General features: G+C 37.4%; 1 protein-coding gene across 1 annotated transcript in view; it reads right to left on the bottom strand.

Moving 5' to 3' along the window:
• Positions 1 to 596: 596 nt before the first annotated feature.
• CPLANE1 (ciliogenesis and planar polarity effector complex subunit 1) overlaps positions 597 to 18,809 on the bottom strand; it is a 55,251-nt gene continuing 37,038 nt past the window's right edge. The window contains exons 37-52 of the mRNA XM_069880143.1: positions 17,961 to 18,062; positions 17,398 to 17,490; positions 16,288 to 16,400; positions 15,821 to 16,019; positions 15,323 to 15,567; positions 14,368 to 14,461; positions 13,305 to 13,466; positions 11,844 to 11,874; positions 9,081 to 9,212; positions 7,093 to 7,258; positions 5,401 to 5,462; positions 4,794 to 4,958; positions 3,539 to 3,648; positions 3,111 to 3,194; positions 1,512 to 1,681; positions 597 to 1,198 (exon numbers count right to left, since the gene is read on the bottom strand). Of these exons, the coding sequence (XP_069736244.1) occupies positions 1,058 to 1,198; positions 1,512 to 1,681; positions 3,111 to 3,194; positions 3,539 to 3,648; positions 4,794 to 4,958; positions 5,401 to 5,462; positions 7,093 to 7,258; positions 9,081 to 9,212; positions 11,844 to 11,874; positions 13,305 to 13,466; positions 14,368 to 14,461; positions 15,323 to 15,567; positions 15,821 to 16,019; positions 16,288 to 16,400; positions 17,398 to 17,490; positions 17,961 to 18,062 (2,069 nt within the window). The 3' untranslated portion in view covers positions 597 to 1,057. The remainder of the gene's footprint in view (positions 1,199 to 1,511; positions 1,682 to 3,110; positions 3,195 to 3,538; positions 3,649 to 4,793; positions 4,959 to 5,400; positions 5,463 to 7,092; positions 7,259 to 9,080; positions 9,213 to 11,843; positions 11,875 to 13,304; positions 13,467 to 14,367; positions 14,462 to 15,322; positions 15,568 to 15,820; positions 16,020 to 16,287; positions 16,401 to 17,397; positions 17,491 to 17,960; positions 18,063 to 18,809) is intronic.

The raw sequence follows: 18,809 nt of genomic DNA, 5'->3' as shown, positions 1-18,809 counted from the left end.
GTGGGACAAGCTAATGCAGATTCTGAAAGCTGCTAAAAACAATCAGCCAGTTTTGATTTCAGCCTATACAATACGTAAATTCTATCCTGGTGAGCGTGTAATGCTGTAACAGGCTTTCTTTGAACTGTATTTCTTGATGTCTGCCAAGATGCAGTTTCACTCAGAAACTGTTACAGTGTTGTATGACAGTAAATAACCACTGGAACTTAATACACTTTTGACTTCCATAAAAACCTCAAATTTCTTCACTACAAAAATAAAAACTGGTGTTGTTGGGAAAGAATCACCAGAGCTGCATCTGTTCAGGCTACCACAACAAGTTGACAGCCATTTAATATATGAGAAATGTTTCTACAAACACCTGAGGGCTGCTAGAAGAGCTTTTACACAACAGCATTTCACAGATGGATGAGCGCCATCATCTCTCTTTACCTCAGGACGTACTTGTTCTTAGTGTCTTATACTGGTGCCTGTATTCCACTTATGGTGGTTTGACTGTACCTATTTCTATCAATCATTCAAACTTTTTTAAAATTTCTCTAAACTATGAGTAAGTTGGATTTAAGACACTAGGGTAGCGCACAGGCACACATAGATGCACAGTTATAGTGGTACACAGTAACTTTACAGAAGAAATTAATTAACTCACTTTTGTTAAATCACTTTATCAGAATTGGTAACGTACAAAAATATGACGTTTACTATTAAATACAAAGGCAAAACAGTAGTGCAGTGCTCTTCAATAGAATAAAACTTAAAGTATTTGAGAGCGGGAAAGATGCTGACTCCCAAGTTCCTGTTTAAGACCACTGGTCTGCATTTACCAACTGTATTTAGTTCTTGTTGACGTGAAGACATATGGAAAGTAAGTTATATGTTAAGGAATTTAATTTCACCTAGGCAAGGCTGAAAACAGTGAGAGTTTCTGTGCTTCTTAAGAAAACCAACACAAGCCTCAATCCATATTAAGTAAGTAAGTATTACAAGTATTATTTTAAAAGATGAAACCAAACATGAGCAACCCCTTTGCAAGTGCAGGGCAGCTGAGAAATTTTGATCACCCATCTTCCACATCTGCTACCATAGCCTCAACTGCTTTCCAGTCCAGTTTGCTGAGGACACTTCCTGTGCTTTCAGAAACACCATCAGTGTCGATACTGCCGAGAGGAGAAGAAGTCACAGGGTGCAGTGCAGAATCCTATTGGAGGAAAAGAAAATCACTGCATATCATTCATAGACAAGAACTCTGTGCAGTCAGTAGAAATGATGCCATGCTTTTCAAACATGTCCTAATCAAGTTATATAACCAATTATTCTGCAAAAAATGCAATAAATTTTTATGTTTATTATCCCACTGATGTCTGTTGTCTGGACAGGTAAGTGCCTAACAGTTGCTACAAATAACATTCATTTGCAGGGCTACTCCATCCACATGTTTTGAATAATGCAGAAGTAAACGAAGTGTTAAACAGGAGGTATCTAATTATTCCTAGAGTAAGCAGACATCCTACCTGAAACAAAGAGTCATGAGTATCTTGAAGTATTCTTTGGACATCATCAGGCACAGTCCAAGGACTCACTAAGTCTCGATCAGACTCTTGATCAACATCTTCTGTCTGAATTGCAGTGGCAACACGTGGAGGCTTTTGTTTTGATGTTCTGCTGACTCTGTATTCAGCAGCTGAGGACAAAACAAGCCAACCATAGCACTGTAACATTTCTTGCTGTTTTCTTCTGAACATCTTGACATTTTTCCAAGAACAGAAGCTCCAAGTTCTAAGGACTGAGGTCATGTGTAAATACACGTAGAAACACCACGCCCTGTTATCTTGAACAGATGAGGGGCTTAAGGCAAGAAAATGCTGCTGCTCCCTTCCAGCTTCATGCTCTGAACTGTCTTCCCAGGGCAGAACATGAAGTGGAATAGGACTATTCAAGGTGCATATGGCATCCAAGTCCTGTAGCACTGTTTCCAAACAGGGACATTGCTACATTATTTAAGAGGGAAATAAAACTATACTTGCACAAACTGGATTTGTGCCTCTTATAAGACATGGAACTTCAGTGAAACCCTTATCAGTGATAAGATACACTGGAGAAAAAGATACAAGAAAGTCACGTAAATTCAGAGAAAGATCAACCCGTAGTTAGAGTTTAAACAGAGAATGTATGTAACAGGAGAATGACTTTCCACCTGCGCAGAGGTGAGAAGTGATTCAGGAAAAATGTCTATCTGCTTATTACTGCTTCTCTCCCTTTCCTGCATTGTGAGCCCCCCAAAATTGGCATTTGACTAGCCAAACAGAATCTCTATAATGCCACTAGTATAAATCCACCGTAAAGGAGAATGGAATCAACCCACAATAGTTCCTAAATTTCAGACTGATTCTGTCCTCAATATTTCTCTATCTGATCAGAAATTCTGTTCATCTAATCAAGTCCTGCATCTGTTAAAGCATTTGATTGGGAAGAAAAACTCATGTGAAGAAACTTTTCTGGATCCAGACCTACACAGATAGGCCTAGGGAAAAAGGATCACTAAAATACACAGTTGTTTTTTTAAACCAGCTCAGTCATAAATTTTTCCACTCTGATATTACTACAAAATCGTATCTCAAACAGATACTGTACAGAGGGATAACAAAGACAATTCCCATTTTAAAGAGCTCAGAAAGTAAGCAGCATGGAAAGGTAATGTGAAGACACAATATATGTGTGCTATATACTGCTAACTAACTCTCTCCCTCTCTCTGGGTTTCATCTGAAAGAAAGACTCAAGCCCTCTGCCCCTCATGCCTTTGTAATGCCTGTTTCAGGAAATCACTGAAATTAACACATTTGCTTCAGTTACCTTGGAACGCCACCTAGGTAAAACCACTTAGAAGGCAAACAGAGGAGATTGATCAATTAAAAGATTTCACAAGTTTCTAAAGAAAAGGATTCTTATGTGGAAGAAAAATTATTTTTATTCTTCAAAACTAGTACTGTATCTGAGGCCCATGTTGCATAAATTCTACCCAGCATATGTTCTAAAGTGTGTTCTCTGTGTCTTATTTTCCCCCTGTATTATGTAGCGAAACAGCACCATGTCACTGCTCTCTGTAACTTACAGTGTCTAGAATTAACAGGACAGTTTGCAGCATTTCTCATTCTTCCTCTGGAAGTACTTTTCTGTAGGAGCATACAAGTATTTCCTGGAGAGACAAAGAAAGCACTTCCTCTGTCAGGTGCAGTAGATCAAAACCACTCAAAAGATGCTTCAAGATTTTAATCTATGAGCTTGCTTCCTGGATTAAATAGTACTCTTGCTATGGCAAATTAAGTTACTTTGGTTTTAGGAAGGGCTGATAATGAAAGGTGAGTCTCATCATTTAACAGGCCCATGACAGCACAGTTGCAAAAGCCTTAAGACTGGAAACCTCCAGGATTGTAAGTCTGACTTTCCACATAGGTATTAAAGCTCCTCCCTCCCAAGATCTGGTAGTACCTCAGAGATTGTATTCAGGATGTGCCTTAATTAAGAAAGGTCTGTTCTTACCCTTGGACTGTGTTAAACCAAAAGCCGGGGTGAAACGGTGCACTTTTTGACCAAAGCTGGGTTTGGCGGCAACTCTCCTTTCTGACAGAACAGGACTGTTCAGATGCTGTCTGCAATAATAATAATGAAAAAAACCAAACCATCAAACCAATAACAAAGCCCAAATAATACCACAGTCTACCACACAGCATACCTCCACACAACGTAGACATAACAGGGCTTATTCAGGCCAGATAAAAGGCCATAGAAATAACCTTCAGCACATTTAGCTGAGGATCAGCATCACACTTTACTTGTGAGGCCAATAAGCCTCATCAGAATGAGAAGTGCTGGCAATTACAATGAAGACACGTCAAATTGGCTTTACAAAGAAACAGTTTAGGTCCAACAAAACTTTTTAGTTAGAAGTTTCTGCCATTCCTAAGGTGGCTTTCTCCATTACATTCCTTAGCACTTCTGACTCTGGCAGGGCTGATGTAATTAAATTGCCATTGGACAGCACCAGCAGGCTCTGTACAGCACTAACATTCAATGTTTTGTTAAAAAGAGATAAAATCATTTAAGTCTGGAAGTTACAGGATTATCTGGAATACCCAGTTCCTCCTATTATTCTGGAAAACATAAAATTGTATGTAGAAGAAGAAAAAGTATACTGCAAAGCGTACCTGGATCTTATATATATATACATATACACCTGACATTAACACCATCAAGTAGCAAAAATTTACCAAGTTATAATACTCAAATACCATTATCTCCTCAAAAGGCAATATGTACCAAAGTGCAAAAGAACATGTAAAATCCAAAGTAATGAACAAAATTAGAAAGAGAGTAAATACAAGTTTTCTGAACTCTAATTTGTGTAGTCTATATGCACACACAGTATTGATTTTATTTGCTTCTTGCTTGCTAGTAGTTGAGATCATTAATTATGTTGCTGACTAGAGTCCAGTGGAATTACTGTTGAATGGATTGGGTTAGGATGTTGATTACAGCTCTGACTCCAGAGGTGGCTCATTCTGTGCTCCAAAAGGCATTTTAAGGCTCCCTCCGATATTTGCACTAGGGGTTGTAGAAAGATGGGTGCAAGAACTCAAGACTCCTCTGGTCCAGACAAAGCGTATCTTTGATTTTGCCAAAATACAAAGCTTCCCTCCAGCAAATCCCATACCAACTAGCAACAAATAGTGGATAAAACTGGAGTGTGGTAAAGATGCCAGTACATCAGAGCAGGCTGAATGCTTGAAGTTGTTACCCTATAGTGGATGCCATATACCGTTTTCTGTACTCCTGAGGTGGTCTTGTCCTGGATAATGGCCTGTGTTCATTTGCAGGTAATGGCACTTTTTCAGATAACATTTCATTCATCAGAGAAAGTGCTTGTGATATTCTCATACTGTGATGCTCAGAAAACATGGCTCTATGGAGAAAGTAAACATAATATTACATATTTACTCATGCTATTGCTTATTTAATTGCAGCTGGCTTGCAAGTCTTGTGAATCTACATGGCAACCAGAACAGAAGAACATTTTTTTGCAATCTCAGTGAAAATATACTAACCCTTTTGAGATAATAAAAAGTTCAAACACTGATTAACACTGAATTTGTCAGAAGAAATGAGTGACAGTTGGGGGTGGGGAGAAAAGCAAAAATTATATTTGGAAAGTGAAAAAATGTCAAAGGATGAAAAATATTTAGGGTGTTCCTAAGTGGTAAAACAAACATGAATTCTTTATGCTTTTCGTTGAAATGCCATTCACATCAGAAGTTTCACAGACAAGACAGTTAAAACTACTTCTTCCATAAGACTGGATTAATATATAAGTAAGAATTCCACGAGTTACATTTATAGCAACTTACTTGTCTTTTTCTTCTTTCTTCTTTTGCAATAATTTAATATCCTTTGAAGTAAGTCTACCATGCTGTGTAACAAAGTATAATAATCATTAACTTATTCTGTATTGTGGTCTCATTCCAATTTCTCACTCTCAAAATGTAGACCAATTTGACTTAGGAGTTACTGTTCAGACACCCTCCAGAATGCAAAACAATATAAAAGCATATGGTCCTACCAGGACATTCAGATAAGACTGTCTCTATAAACTTCCAAGATCTAGAAATACACTTAAAGCTTGCAGCCACAGACTTTCATAGCTCATTTGGTCAAAATATTAACATTCCTAAGGAGATGTCTTCACTGTCACGCTCTAAGTTTCAAATGGCTCCACCCTCAGTTTCCTAAAAATCAGTGACATTCTGAACAACAACTACTTTAAAAAACAAGGCGAGACTGCATGCTGGCCAGTGTTTGCTACAGTACAATTTGAATTTCATGATGCTTTCTTCTAAAAAAAACCCGCCAAAGGCTGAGAATCCATCCATCTAATGATTTTAGGAGAAAAGCCTGTAACAAAAGCATCTAGGGTATATTTATGGATGGCAACACAGGAGAGGGAGAGATGCAGGACCCATTCTCTCTGATTACCTTCTCTCTACACATGCACAAAATAGCAGCCCAGGTTCAATGCTGAAAGACTGTTTTAAAAGGAGAGGAAATACTGTATTTCACAGATGAGATCTGTTACTCTTTCGAAGACTGAATACAATTGAATCATTTAGTAACAGGAAGCTTTTGCACTTCACAGGTTTCCTACTTGGGAGTTAAAACCAGCAGAGCTTCAGCATGAATTTACAGCATACCCTGCATTTAACTGATGAGTAAAAAGAATAGGGATGTATTTGCTGTAGGTAGGTCTCATGTCCTGTAACTCTGGAGCATCCTGTGACTTGGCAGTAACTTTTCAGGTCCTGACAGTATTCAAGTGACAAACACATATTTTAGGACTTAATGCTAATTGGGAAATTATTTCTGAACTAATTCTGTACCTTCTTCTTGTCCAGTTATTTCCAGCACAGTGCAGTTCAGCAGAGACGTATCATGCCAAAAATGTGTTTTTACTAATTAAAATATTAAAAATTCTATGAGGGGAGGAATTCTGTACAGGCTGAGCCTGTACTGAATATGCCATATTCTAGATCTCTGCTGACCCTCTGTAGCTGCATACGCTCCTCTGTGTGTGAACAATAAGGATGGTGCTATCAGTATCCTATCACATTCATAAAGGATGCTGGCAAGTGAACTCTGCTTTTTAGACTATTTGTGGGTTTTTGGGACTTGTTGGGGAAGATGAAACAAGATGCAAACACATCTTTATGACTCCTGGAGTTATCACACCCTGACAAAACACAGCTTTTATCAGTGAGTGTTCGAGCTATATCCCTTACAGTCAGGGGACTGGCCATACTTCCTGAAACTAGAGCTTGGGGACAGGTCATAATTGCCACCTGCACTGAATTGTCATTACTGCAGCCTGTCAAGAACACTGGTATATCTGCTTACTGATCACTTCTGACTTCTATGCCCAGTTCCAATAAAATTACACATATAAACAAACAATATTAAAATAGGAAAAAAATCAGCATTAGCCTTTACCTTATCTAATCGAAAAATCAACACTTGTACAATACTTGACAGTTACCCATTATTCTTACCACACTCTTTTTTAGATTGAATGGATTATGTTCTTTCTGTCTTTGTTCATCCAGCTTCCTCATATATTCTCTCATCCTTTCCTTTTGCTTTCTTTTCATCCAGGCTTGTATCTCCTTCTTCTCCTTTTCAGTTTTTTGAGAATGTCCAGTGGCAGAATCATGAACCCTGAGAGCATATGTAAATGAGAAATAATCTAGGACATCCTTTAAATTGCAGATGATGGCAGCTACACATGACATAATAAAGATATTACATTCCCTATAAAATACTGACTCAGCTGAAAGTGTAAGCAATCAAAAATGGGGAAATCTTCTGTAAAATTTTACTTCATAAAATCCTGGCACACAAGCAATTTTCAAGACGTTTCCCAAAATTTTTCTTCATTTTGTCTATTACATTCAGATAACAGGATCAAAGCTTTAAGTGGGGACAATATGTTATTGTCGTTATAGGATACCTGCAACAGAAAAGCAAGTCATTTTGCTCTGATCTATCATTTTTAAGTGTGTATGGTATTAAATATCCAAAAAGAAAAAAAGACCTGTGAAATTCTATCATCCCTTTTTTCCCTTCCCTCAACCTATACAATCCTTCACAAGTCTATCTATACAGAGTAATTTAAAAAAAACTAACTTGGAATATTAACAATGGAAAAACACAGCTTAGAGGAAACGCTTACATAACTAGATCTTCAGAGTTCTTCAGAATTATTTACTAAGTCACCTTGCAAAAGTCTTTAACATAAGAAAATGGATTATAAATACTTTCTTCACTGTAAATTTAAAAGCACTGACCTAAGAATTAAACAAGAGATTTTCCAAGAGAAGTGTTTCAATTGTTTTGCAGCCCCTTTTTGGAACTTCTCTCATTTTCAAGACTGGCAGGCACTAATAATTCCAGAATCAACACAAAATATGAGTGTAACAAAATAAGATATCTCTAGAAGCCGCTGTTCAAATGACTGCTTATGGATTGAAGCAGTAAAGCCCTCAACAACTCTGACACCTGTAAAAGTGATTTACTTCACGAGAAAGGCAAGTGTCATTATCAGAAGTACTCACAGTTACATGTGAAAATAAGTACAAGAAACAGATGCTTCTAGGTCTTTGGTTGGGTTTTGTTAAATACTGCTTGAATATATTTTTGAAACTTTCAATAAAGTTGAAAATATTCACATAACTGCACAAAACCATCCACCTAGAAACTCATTTATCCTGATGTTGTCATTACATTTGGAATTCTTAAAGGATCACAAAGGTGTTATGATCTCTGCACAGATTCAGATTTGAAGCTCCCAAGCTCCTTTTAGTATTTGAATAAATGTCAGAACAAGTAAACCAGAGCACTACATTCTACTTAAATGAGCTAAGAGAATACCTTGAAACAGGTATTTTAAACTGATGTGAACCATTGTACCAACACAACAGTTTGTCTGGCACTCCGAACAGCTGTACTTTTGCCTTTTACCGGTATCATGAACAGGAGTAACAAACACCTGTAATTTCAATCTATCTCAGGAAAGAAAACAGCTGATTTTTTAATTGACAGTCAGTCTCTCCATCAGAGAGGAGAACTTCACAAGCTGGAGTCTGGGGCTGGAAGCTTCTGAAGTTTTCCATGTCAGCTTTACCAGTGACATGGAATGCCTATTCTGTCTTTCAGAACTGCTTTAGAAGACTCCAGTCCCCTGGATTGAACAGAACCTGCTGTACATATAGAGTTGTGCTCCAGCCCATACCTGGTAGAAGGAGGAACAAGCAAGCAGGAAGGAAAGAATTTTAAAACTAAAATAATAATAAAAAAATAGTATGTTTGAGGACAATGGCTAGTAAAACAGTGGCTATTAAACAGTTCTAGCACTGGTCCCGTTGACATAAACTCAAATTATATGCCTGCATCCACTGTTCGCAGCGTATGAGGTATGAGAAGAATAACCAGGGTTAAAATGTTTTGGCTAACATGTAATAAAAACCAGCCATGGTATTACCTAGAGATTTTCTTAGCTTGTTTTTCAGTAAAGCCCAGGTCTGATGGAGAGATGTCACCTTCTATTATAAGATCACTGATGATGTCATTAACACCACTCACACCAGTAATTTGCAGAGGATCTTCTGAAGAGCTTAAGGAGGAAAACACATCACTAATTTGAAGCAGAACATTTCTGTAAGAATAACAAGCTAAAATCCTTCCTCTTATATTTCAAATAAGAATATTCAGGTTGTTTTACAGAAGCCTTTGGACTGAATTTTCTTTCTCCTACATCCAACTGTGTTAGTGCACATGCACAATACCTGGACAATATGTGTAGTTGCACTGTCTTTAAGAAGGTGCCAGCCATCACCTTAGCTCCACCATTATCACATACACTTCAGCCAACTTTATAACTCCTTAGCATGAACGGGACAGAACGAGTGAGACCTGACTAACATCATGCTAGGCAATGAGGATTAACAAGGCCAAATCTGGGTCATGCATTTGGGGCAAAACAACCCTGTGCAGCTACAGACTAGGAGAAGAGTGTCTGGAAAGCTGCCCAGAGGAGAAGGACCTAGGGGTGTTGGGTGACAGCAACTAAACATGAGCCAGCAGTGTGCCCAGGTGGCCAAGAAGGCCAATGGCATCTGGGCTTGTATCAGAAACGGTGTGATCAGCAGGTCCAGGGAGGTTATTCTGCCTCTGTACTCGGCACTGGTGAGACCGCTTCTTGAATCCTGTGTTCAGTTCTGGGCCCCTCACCACAAGAAGGATGTTGAGGCTCTGGAGCGAGTCCAGAGAAGAGCAACAAAGCTGGTGAAGGGCCTGGAGAATAGGCCTTATGAGGAGCGGCTGAGGGAACTGGGGTTGTTTAGCCTGGAGGAGGCTGAGGGGAGACCTTATTGCTCTCTACAACTACCTGAAAGGAGGTTGTAGAGAGGAGGGTGATGGCCTCTTTTCCCAAGTGACAGGGGACGGGACAAGAGGGAATGGCCTCAAGCTCCATCAGGGGAGGTTCAGGTTGGACATTAGGAAAAAAAAAATCACAGAAAGGGTCATTGGGCACTGGAACAGGCTGCCCAAGGAGGTAGTTGAGTCGCCAACCCTGGAGGTATTTAAGACAGGTAGACGAGGTACTCAGGGACATGGTTTAGTGGCAGATAGGAATGATTGGACTCAATGATCTAAGAGGTCTTTTCCAATCTAGTGATTCTATGATCAGTGGTACTGAGGCAAAGAGGGCTTCTAATAAATAATCTAGAAATATGGCCCATTCAGAGCTGAACTGCCTAATCTCCACTGGGGTGCACCAGCATGGATGGCCCAAGCCCAGCAGCCCAGAAAGCAAGAAGCACCCACAAGGTTTGTACTGCTGCACATGAGGCTATGGGATGCCACCAGTTTCAGGGACCCAAACTCTCAATCACCTTCTGAGTAAAAATCAGTGTAAGTAAGAGAACTGTTTTATCTAAATTCTGCCCATTTCTTCCCTCTCTTTTAATCAAACGCACTCAGTAGAAAAACCTATTTAAAGCACAAGATGATTCCAGTTTTGAAATCTTCAGTCTGTTGTTTTACGCTATACATACAGTAACTCTTCAAAAACTTTCTGGTGATAGCTAGCCTCAGTAGACAACTACTAGCAGCAGTTAAATGTAATACATAGAATCATGGAATCACAGAATCATAGAACGGTTTGAGTTGGAAGGAACCTTGAAGATCATCTAGTTCCAACTCCCCTGCCATGGGCAGGGGCACCTCCAATAGATCAAGCTGTCCAAGGCCCCATCCAACCTGGCCTTGAACACCTCCAGGGATGGAGCAGCCACAGCTTCCCTGGGCAACCTGTGTTAGCGTCTCACCACCCTCATTGTGAAGAATTTCCTCCTTATGTCTAGTCTGTATCTGCCCCTCCCTAGTTTACACCCACTGCTCCTCATCCTATCACTAGATGAGGATCACAAAAAGTCCCTCCCCAGCTATCTCATAGGTCCCTTCAGCTAACTGGGAGCTATAAGACCTCGGACCCTTCTTCTCCAGGCTGAACAACCTCAACTGTCTCAGCCTGTCCTCCTATGGGAGGTGCTCCAGCCCTCTGAGCATCTTCATAGCCGTCCTCTGGACCTGTTCCAACAGCTCCATATCCTTCTTATGTTGAGGATTCCAGACCTGGACACAGTACTCCAGGAGGGGGGTCTTACAAGAGGAGAGTAGAGGAGCAGAATCACCTCCCTCAACCTGCTGGCCACGCTTCTTTTGATGCAGCCTAGGATACAATTGGCCTTCTGGGCTGTGAGCACACATTGCCGGCTCATGTCCAGCTTCTCATCAACCAGCACCCCCAAGTCCTTCTCTGCAGGGCTGCTCTCAATATCATCCCCCATCGTGTACTGAAATCGGGGATTGCCCCAACCCAGGTGTAGGACCTTGCACTTGGTGTTATTGAACTTCATGAGTTTCACACGGGTCCACTTCTGCAGCTTGCTCAAAACAAGTGATTTGCAAACAGGAGAAATAACAGATGCATATAACCAATAGCAGCATCTACACTAACAGTTGTTATTTGTAATTAGAAAGCAGCTTTGAATGTTCTTCTGCAACTTTTGCATAAAGTAAATCTAACACGCACTACCAAAGTCAGGGTAAATGCCTGAAATTTACTAATAAAACGCCTTAATTATGTTTTTATAAGTGATAGTTCCACCTTGACAGTGCCCTTTTAGGTAGAAGTTTAAAATAAACAAATTTTGAATAAAACCAATGTCAAAATACATACCTATCACATAAATCTCTGCTTATGTGCAACTCTGAAACAGAAACAGCCTTTGTTAATAAAAGCATTGCACTGGTACACAATCTAGTAATAAATTTGTTAAGCAGCCTGTGGCCTAAAATATTAAAAAATATCAACTGAATATGTTGACACTAAAAATAAATTAATATTGTTTACAGGCTTAATGACCTTTGAGAAAGCATGTAATCAACTGTCAGGTTAATGCGGAGTCTTCAGAGAATATTTATTAACAGCTCTCTGGCTGACATGCATAGTTTTGCTAGGAAGATGAAATCGCTGTTGCCAGTTTTCTACCACGATCAAACTAAGCCTAACAGTTTCAACTGGAAATGGTCTGCTCCAATTGACTATACAGTGTTTCACAAAACATTTACAATGGCAACTTACTCGAAGAAGCCAGGCTACAAAGTCCTAAAATTCAGAAACTGTGGCTAAAGAGCAGTATGGATGTCTTGAAAGGAAGCACTATTATCCTCCTTAAACTAATCTGTATGCTCAAAAATTATAGTTGCAACTTAGTATCACCCACAGTCGTCTTAGCTTGCAAGTAAGAAGTTCATAATTAAAGAAAAAATAAGTAAGTGTATTACTGTTTATAAATTTTATCTAAATGTTCACATCACCTGAGATTCAATTCCGCTGTATGCAGACAGAGGAAGTGCGTTTAAACACCTTTTAAGATAGATTGCTGCAAACATAACTGTCAAATGCATGTTTTTCTTGAACAGAGTATACTTAATTTTTAGAAGTAAGAATGCAAGCAATGAAGGCAATATGCAGACAAAACCAAGACAATACATTTTTAAATACAAGCAATAGGTTGCTTGCATGGTGACGTCTCCTTCTTTTAATGCTACTGTAGCCTTCATAATTGCAAAAACCAATTCACCATCAGTTTACAAAATTGAAATGAGACCTCAAAATAATGTAGTTACTATATAGTGACAAAACCATTTATTTTGATGATGTGAGCTGGATTTAACGGAGATATGACATCTCCAGAACACAGGAGGATGACATAGATGATAAAGACAGCTTTGGGAGGAAGCTATGAATGTTCTGCAGCACTGTGCCTATTTATATTCACGTACACTTCACTAAAACAATACAAGTCAGCAAAGCGATGAGTTTCAAAAACGGACCTGAAGTTATCAATTTTCTTTCAATAATGGTGAATTTGAGTGCAAGTATAATTCACTGCTGAACTGTTTCCAAAGCTTAGTGATACTGTTCTGTCACGTAGCATATAAACTCATAAACAGGGCACATCACATAAAGCCATTCTAAACAATGCAATCAAGAAAGACTCACAACTAACTTTTAAAGGTAACTGGCATTACATAACATTCTGTAAAACAGCAATGAGAAAGTATTGCACCAGGAAGAAAAAGTTTACTTATTTTAAAAAGAGAAAAAGGGAAAAATAAACATTAAAGGCCATACCAGAAGATGATTTGATGCCACTGGGAAAGTTAGAAACAGGGGCTCCAGAGGCAAGAGAGCGTACTTCCAATGAAGTATAACTGGGTTCATGACTTTCTAAGTTTAAGCCCTCCTTTAGACCATTTGTAACATCTTCAATATTCATGCCACTCGAATAATGTTCTGATTCCATGAAAACAAACAAAAAAAAAAGCAATTAGTGCAGACTATCATGATGCATGAACTATCACTCATATTTTTTTAGTGGCATACTTGATTATCTGTCAAACCCAGAACAACCTGAATCTGGATCAGGTGTGCCTATCTATGCAAGGGCACTACCAGAGCTGTGAGGTATGTACCAGTACTGTACACGTGAACAAAAAAACTAAAAGACTAAAAAATCTAAACTTTTAATTCCTCTTTACAACGATAACAGACTTCTTAAATATTGTCTTATTTATAAATACAGATTTAGCCGTGACTTGGTTCTACCAATTGGCTTTGTGTCACCTTTGTAAGTAGATTAGACTATGTTTTGATATGAATATAAAGCAGATCTAGCATGCTCCTTCTTGGCACCGTACAGTAGCAGTAAGTAAACATATGTCAGACATAGAAAAATTTAAGCTGATGCAAGCTTTCCACAAAATCATCAGATATTACAGCTAAATAGCTACCGAAGATACATGAAAGAAGTTTTATTTACATACACAGAGAAAACTGAGGACAAATTTGATATCCTTTTACATTAGCAAGGAAAGCACTCGTAAACACGACGTTTTGATTTTATGGTACAACAGAAATACACACCACTGTTTTTAAAAACCTATACTCAAGTCCTGCATTATAGTTTTGGAAATGATCGAAGTATATATAATTTCAAATTATTTTCTGTTGAAGTAGCACCCAAAATATTCAGATTTTCTGCCTTTGACTTTATTTCTCTCTCTCATATTTTTGATTTTTGGTGTATATTTCAATAACCATTTGGGATTGCATTAAACTTCAGTGGTAATTACAAGTCAGTCAACTTTAATATGTGATTGCAAGTTTATTATCCTGCTGTTAACTGAACACATACCGTCATCAATGATTCCAGCATCCTCAGAGAACGAAGGATGAGCACCAAGGTCTGAATTGGCAGCCATTTCAAAATCTTCTATTGTTTTCACTAGCTATAAATGAATCCCAAAAACTAAGTATACATATACTTTTCAAAGTATTCCTAAGACTTACATATACATAGGAACTGTATTATTCTTGTGAAAACTTTTACTTTTATTGATCATATTTTTATTTTAAAAACAGCTCAAGTTTTCCAATGTATCTTATCTTACTGGGTCATCCTTAGGTTAGTCACTCCCAGTTTGCTCTAAACAGAATTAAACAGTCAAATTAATGTGAAGAAATAATTGCCTGCATTGCCCATTTCACATACACCTCAAGTCAGCTACACCTGAAGTTTTAGGCAAAATAAACTAGGTACAGTATTAAGAGGTCAGTCTGTTGAAAATGTTTAGCTTTTTATTGTTATTTGTGTCATGATCTACAAAATAGTAACTTCTGAATTACATGTAAGATCACCTGAATGCATTATGTTGAAAAAGCATTTATTCTACTCCTATATTTACATCTATAAAAACATTAAAAATGCAAATATTTTAGGGAATAAACAGCAACAGGTTCCAGAAATACTCATATAATATTTTAGAGAGTCACAACTGCAAAAAATATTTGCCACGAGGTTCTCCTGCTCTGACTGAAATTTCACGTTATTCCTTTTTCCCAATTTCAAATAAATTAAATTCATTCTGCCTGCTCACTACAAACATCGTATTTTGTCCCATGTAAGCAACCACGCCAGCCAATAGATACAGCACTAAAGGTAAGAGAACTCTATATTTTCTCAGTCTCTCTCAAACATCAACCATTTGAGTCTCATCTCAAACATCAAATGTTCTCAAACATTTGAAAACACATCATTCCAAAATGTAAATTTTTTCTTTAGTTGACAACACTCAACAGTCAGAACTCACCCGTCTGGCATTTCTGAAATCCTCCTCCATATTTTCTGTTATCTTCTGTAGTGCCTGAAATTGCATATCCATTTCCTTCTGCCTTGTGGAAAAGTATTCTTTGCCAATTACTTTGGATGAAAGCCCTGAAGAGGGTAAAGTTCTATTGTCTTCATGTACTATGGTCCAAGTCACACTATCTCCAGCGGAATCCGTATTCTTATCTTCTGTTTGCACTTGGCTTGATACAATTTTCAGATGATGATCTTGAAAGAAAAAAAGGTGCACCAACATAATTGAATAAACTGCAAACATAATAATAAGAGGCATAGTGGTGCTATAGCTAGTAATACGTTTTAAGAGGCAGGATTTGTCACAACAGAAGTCAAATGTGTAAATGTTTTGACGTATAAACCTGAAAAAGCAGAAATTAAGTTGGGGAAAGGCTGCAGGTTTTCTGTGGGAGGTGAAAGTAGCATACAGCTTTTTTTTTCCTGATTTAAAAATGAAATGATTTACCTTTCTGCTGAAGCACTTCAGGTGGAATTGGATTAGTAACAACAGCTGCCACATGATGAAATTTTGCAGTAGATGCAATTTCAAATTTCTCATTTTGCTCTGCAGTGGCTCCCTCTTCTGCAGACTCGGGTATCATGGGCAAATTGTTAAAGATGTCACCATCTTCAATGTCAATCACACTGAGGTATTCATGTCCACCCTAAACAAGAATATGAAGGATTATACAGGACATGTTTCATATATGTTGTTTACAGCACACTGTTAACCATGTACCTCTCACCACTTTGAGTTGAAAGGCTTTTTTGTTTTGGAGACAAAATTAATACAATCTTTCCTACTGTATTATACAACTGACTCACGCAAATCTAAACAACACAAATTTACAATTTAATTTATTGTTACACTGACGTATAACCATCAGTATATTTAACATCTATTTTAACCAACATGTACATCTGACTACTAACCAAACCAGGTGCACCTGACAAAAAGGACTGCAAAGGTCTTTCACTCACTTCATCAGGGAATCTCAGGTTTAAATACATGTCTGGTGGTCGTATCTCATGGGCATTAGATGGTTCTAAGAGAGAAGAATAATAATCAGTATGATGTTTACAGAAAAATCCAGAAAACTTAAGAAAAACTATTTGGAAACAGGTATGCATTCTCCAAATGCTATAAAAAAGCTTTGATCGGCATTTATTTAAAAAAATAAAGACAGGCAATGTAGCTTGAAATGTTCCTTTAATGTTTGCTTCTAACAATAAATTAAGAAATTATTTTTCATTTTGGTAATAAATTAGTAGAAAAATACTCAAAAGACTAAAATCAAAGTAATACACTGCAATCTAAAGTGCTATTAATTTCAATTCCTCTCTGAATAGGTTAAAAAAAAAAATTGTATCTTTACTTCATCCAAATAAATTATAGTACTTGGCTAGAAAGACCTCAAACTATCTCAAAAGAGATCATGTGATTTAGTAAAACAATCTTCCAAATGGATTAACACTATTGAATTTTAAAAGAAAGGAAAAATTAACATGCTCACTTGGTGCCATAGGGAAAAAAATATTTAGGTACTAAATTCTACACAGTACAATTTATCAAAGATTTATAAAATGGGGAGAGAAAACCCAAAACTAAATAAATCTTTAGCCCCAGATCAAAGTTACCTTCTATTTTCTGTTCTACAAACGGACCCAACAGATGACTGACTGGGAACAAAATTCCTGCTTGAGGCTGAAATATTGTAACTTTGCCTGTATCTGTTACACAATTTAGCAGATGCACAGAGCAACTGTATAATTAGCTGTGCTACTATAGCTCCATTTCACATGAAGCTGTGATCCATCTTAACCCACTCAAATGTTAATACATTTGGTCTACATAACACCAACTCCCTAAGATGAAGCGGCACATTTGTATTTCACATTTGGTTTCAAGAAGTTCGATAAATTGACATCTTCTTCTCCATATCCTGCATTAAGCTATCTCAAGTACAAAGGCCACGTTAAAATTGTAATATTTTTATAGACTTCCCAAACAATGAATTAAGTAGTGAAAGGCCGAAGCCACACCTGACACAGGAACAGACACGACTGATTCAGTATTTTGAACTTCAGAAGCCTCATTTCCAGCACTGATTCCAACATCCTGATATGATTTGAGCACTTGATGGGAAAAAAAAAGCAAAAGCAAAATGTATTAAAATAAGGAAAGTAAAGACACTGATGGTGTTATCTGAACATAGGTTTCTGATATCCAGGTCACAATCCAAGCAGAAGTGACATGGGAGAAGAAGCAGGGAAACAATTCCAGTCAAGCATCGCCTAAATTGCGCTTAGATAAGGTCAAAGTTAACAGAAGCTTTCAGAAAAAGTCACAGAAGAGCTGACTTACAGAAACCATATGGACACTCTAACATAACTGCATCAGTAACACTTGTATTTACAATTATTTAGACTAGTATTCTGTAACTTACATTCCAATAATTTCTGCTTTAATACTTATTGAAACAAAAAATCACAGCATGAATAACAGCTTTTCCCTTTAAAAACTTACTCCGTTTTGGAAACTGACCAAATATCACAATTGACAAGAAGCAATAGCAGAAATGGTTGGTCACACAGGTAGTACTTACCTGGGTGAGTATTTGTACTTGCATCTTTGGTTTCTGCTACTTTTTTTCCTGTAGAAGATATGTGATGTAGCTCTGAAGTAGTAGTTGCTTCCCCCATTGTGTCTAAAATGTGATAATGCACAATAAGTTGTTTCTTTGTATTCTGACAGGTAATTTTTACCCTTCTGCAAGCATTCTTCATGAATGATTGCAAGAAAAGTTTGTACTACCTGCCTTGTGTGAATACCTAACTGTGCTGAAACTTACAATGTCACTCTGAATTAAAATCAAGGCTCAATTTGGACACCTGATTTTTAAATTAAATATTCTAGTGTGCTGTACAATAAGAACTTATTTTATATTTTAAAAGGGGAGGAAAATTTTATTATGTATACCTCTATTTCTTTATTATACTTCTACAGAGCTTTGCAAAGCAGTATTTCTCTAAGGCCAAATTTCACAAAATGGATTGCATTTTGTCCTCTGTTACGACTCAATATTGTGCTGAATTAATGCACTAGAAAGAAGTAAATCTTTCTATAGGCATAGTCTTCATTTTGCAAGCTAGAAATGTTGCAATCATTCAGTTTCTTTTTAAAAACTCTTAAATAAGCAAGCAAATAAAATCAGACTATTATCTTTTACAAACAAGTAAACTGATTTAAAATTTGAAAGCACTGTTTACAGCATTTCTCTGATAAATCACAAAAACTGAAATCACTATGAGCCAGTTACTGCAATTCACTTAACACACTGTTCTTATTTCCATTGTTTATAAATGTAAATACAAGATCACTGCCTATTTTTAAGAAAACTTAAAATACTTATAAAATTTTCAGAATTATTCTGAGTTTACAGAAAATTGATAAG

The sequence above is a fragment of the Phaenicophaeus curvirostris genome, chromosome Z, assembly GCF_032191515.1.
Source record: "Phaenicophaeus curvirostris isolate KB17595 chromosome Z, BPBGC_Pcur_1.0, whole genome shotgun sequence".
Taxonomy (NCBI): domain Eukaryota; kingdom Metazoa; phylum Chordata; class Aves; order Cuculiformes; family Cuculidae; genus Phaenicophaeus; species Phaenicophaeus curvirostris.
Note: the sequence above shows the minus strand (reverse complement) of the source record. Positions and strands in the feature narration are given on the sequence as shown.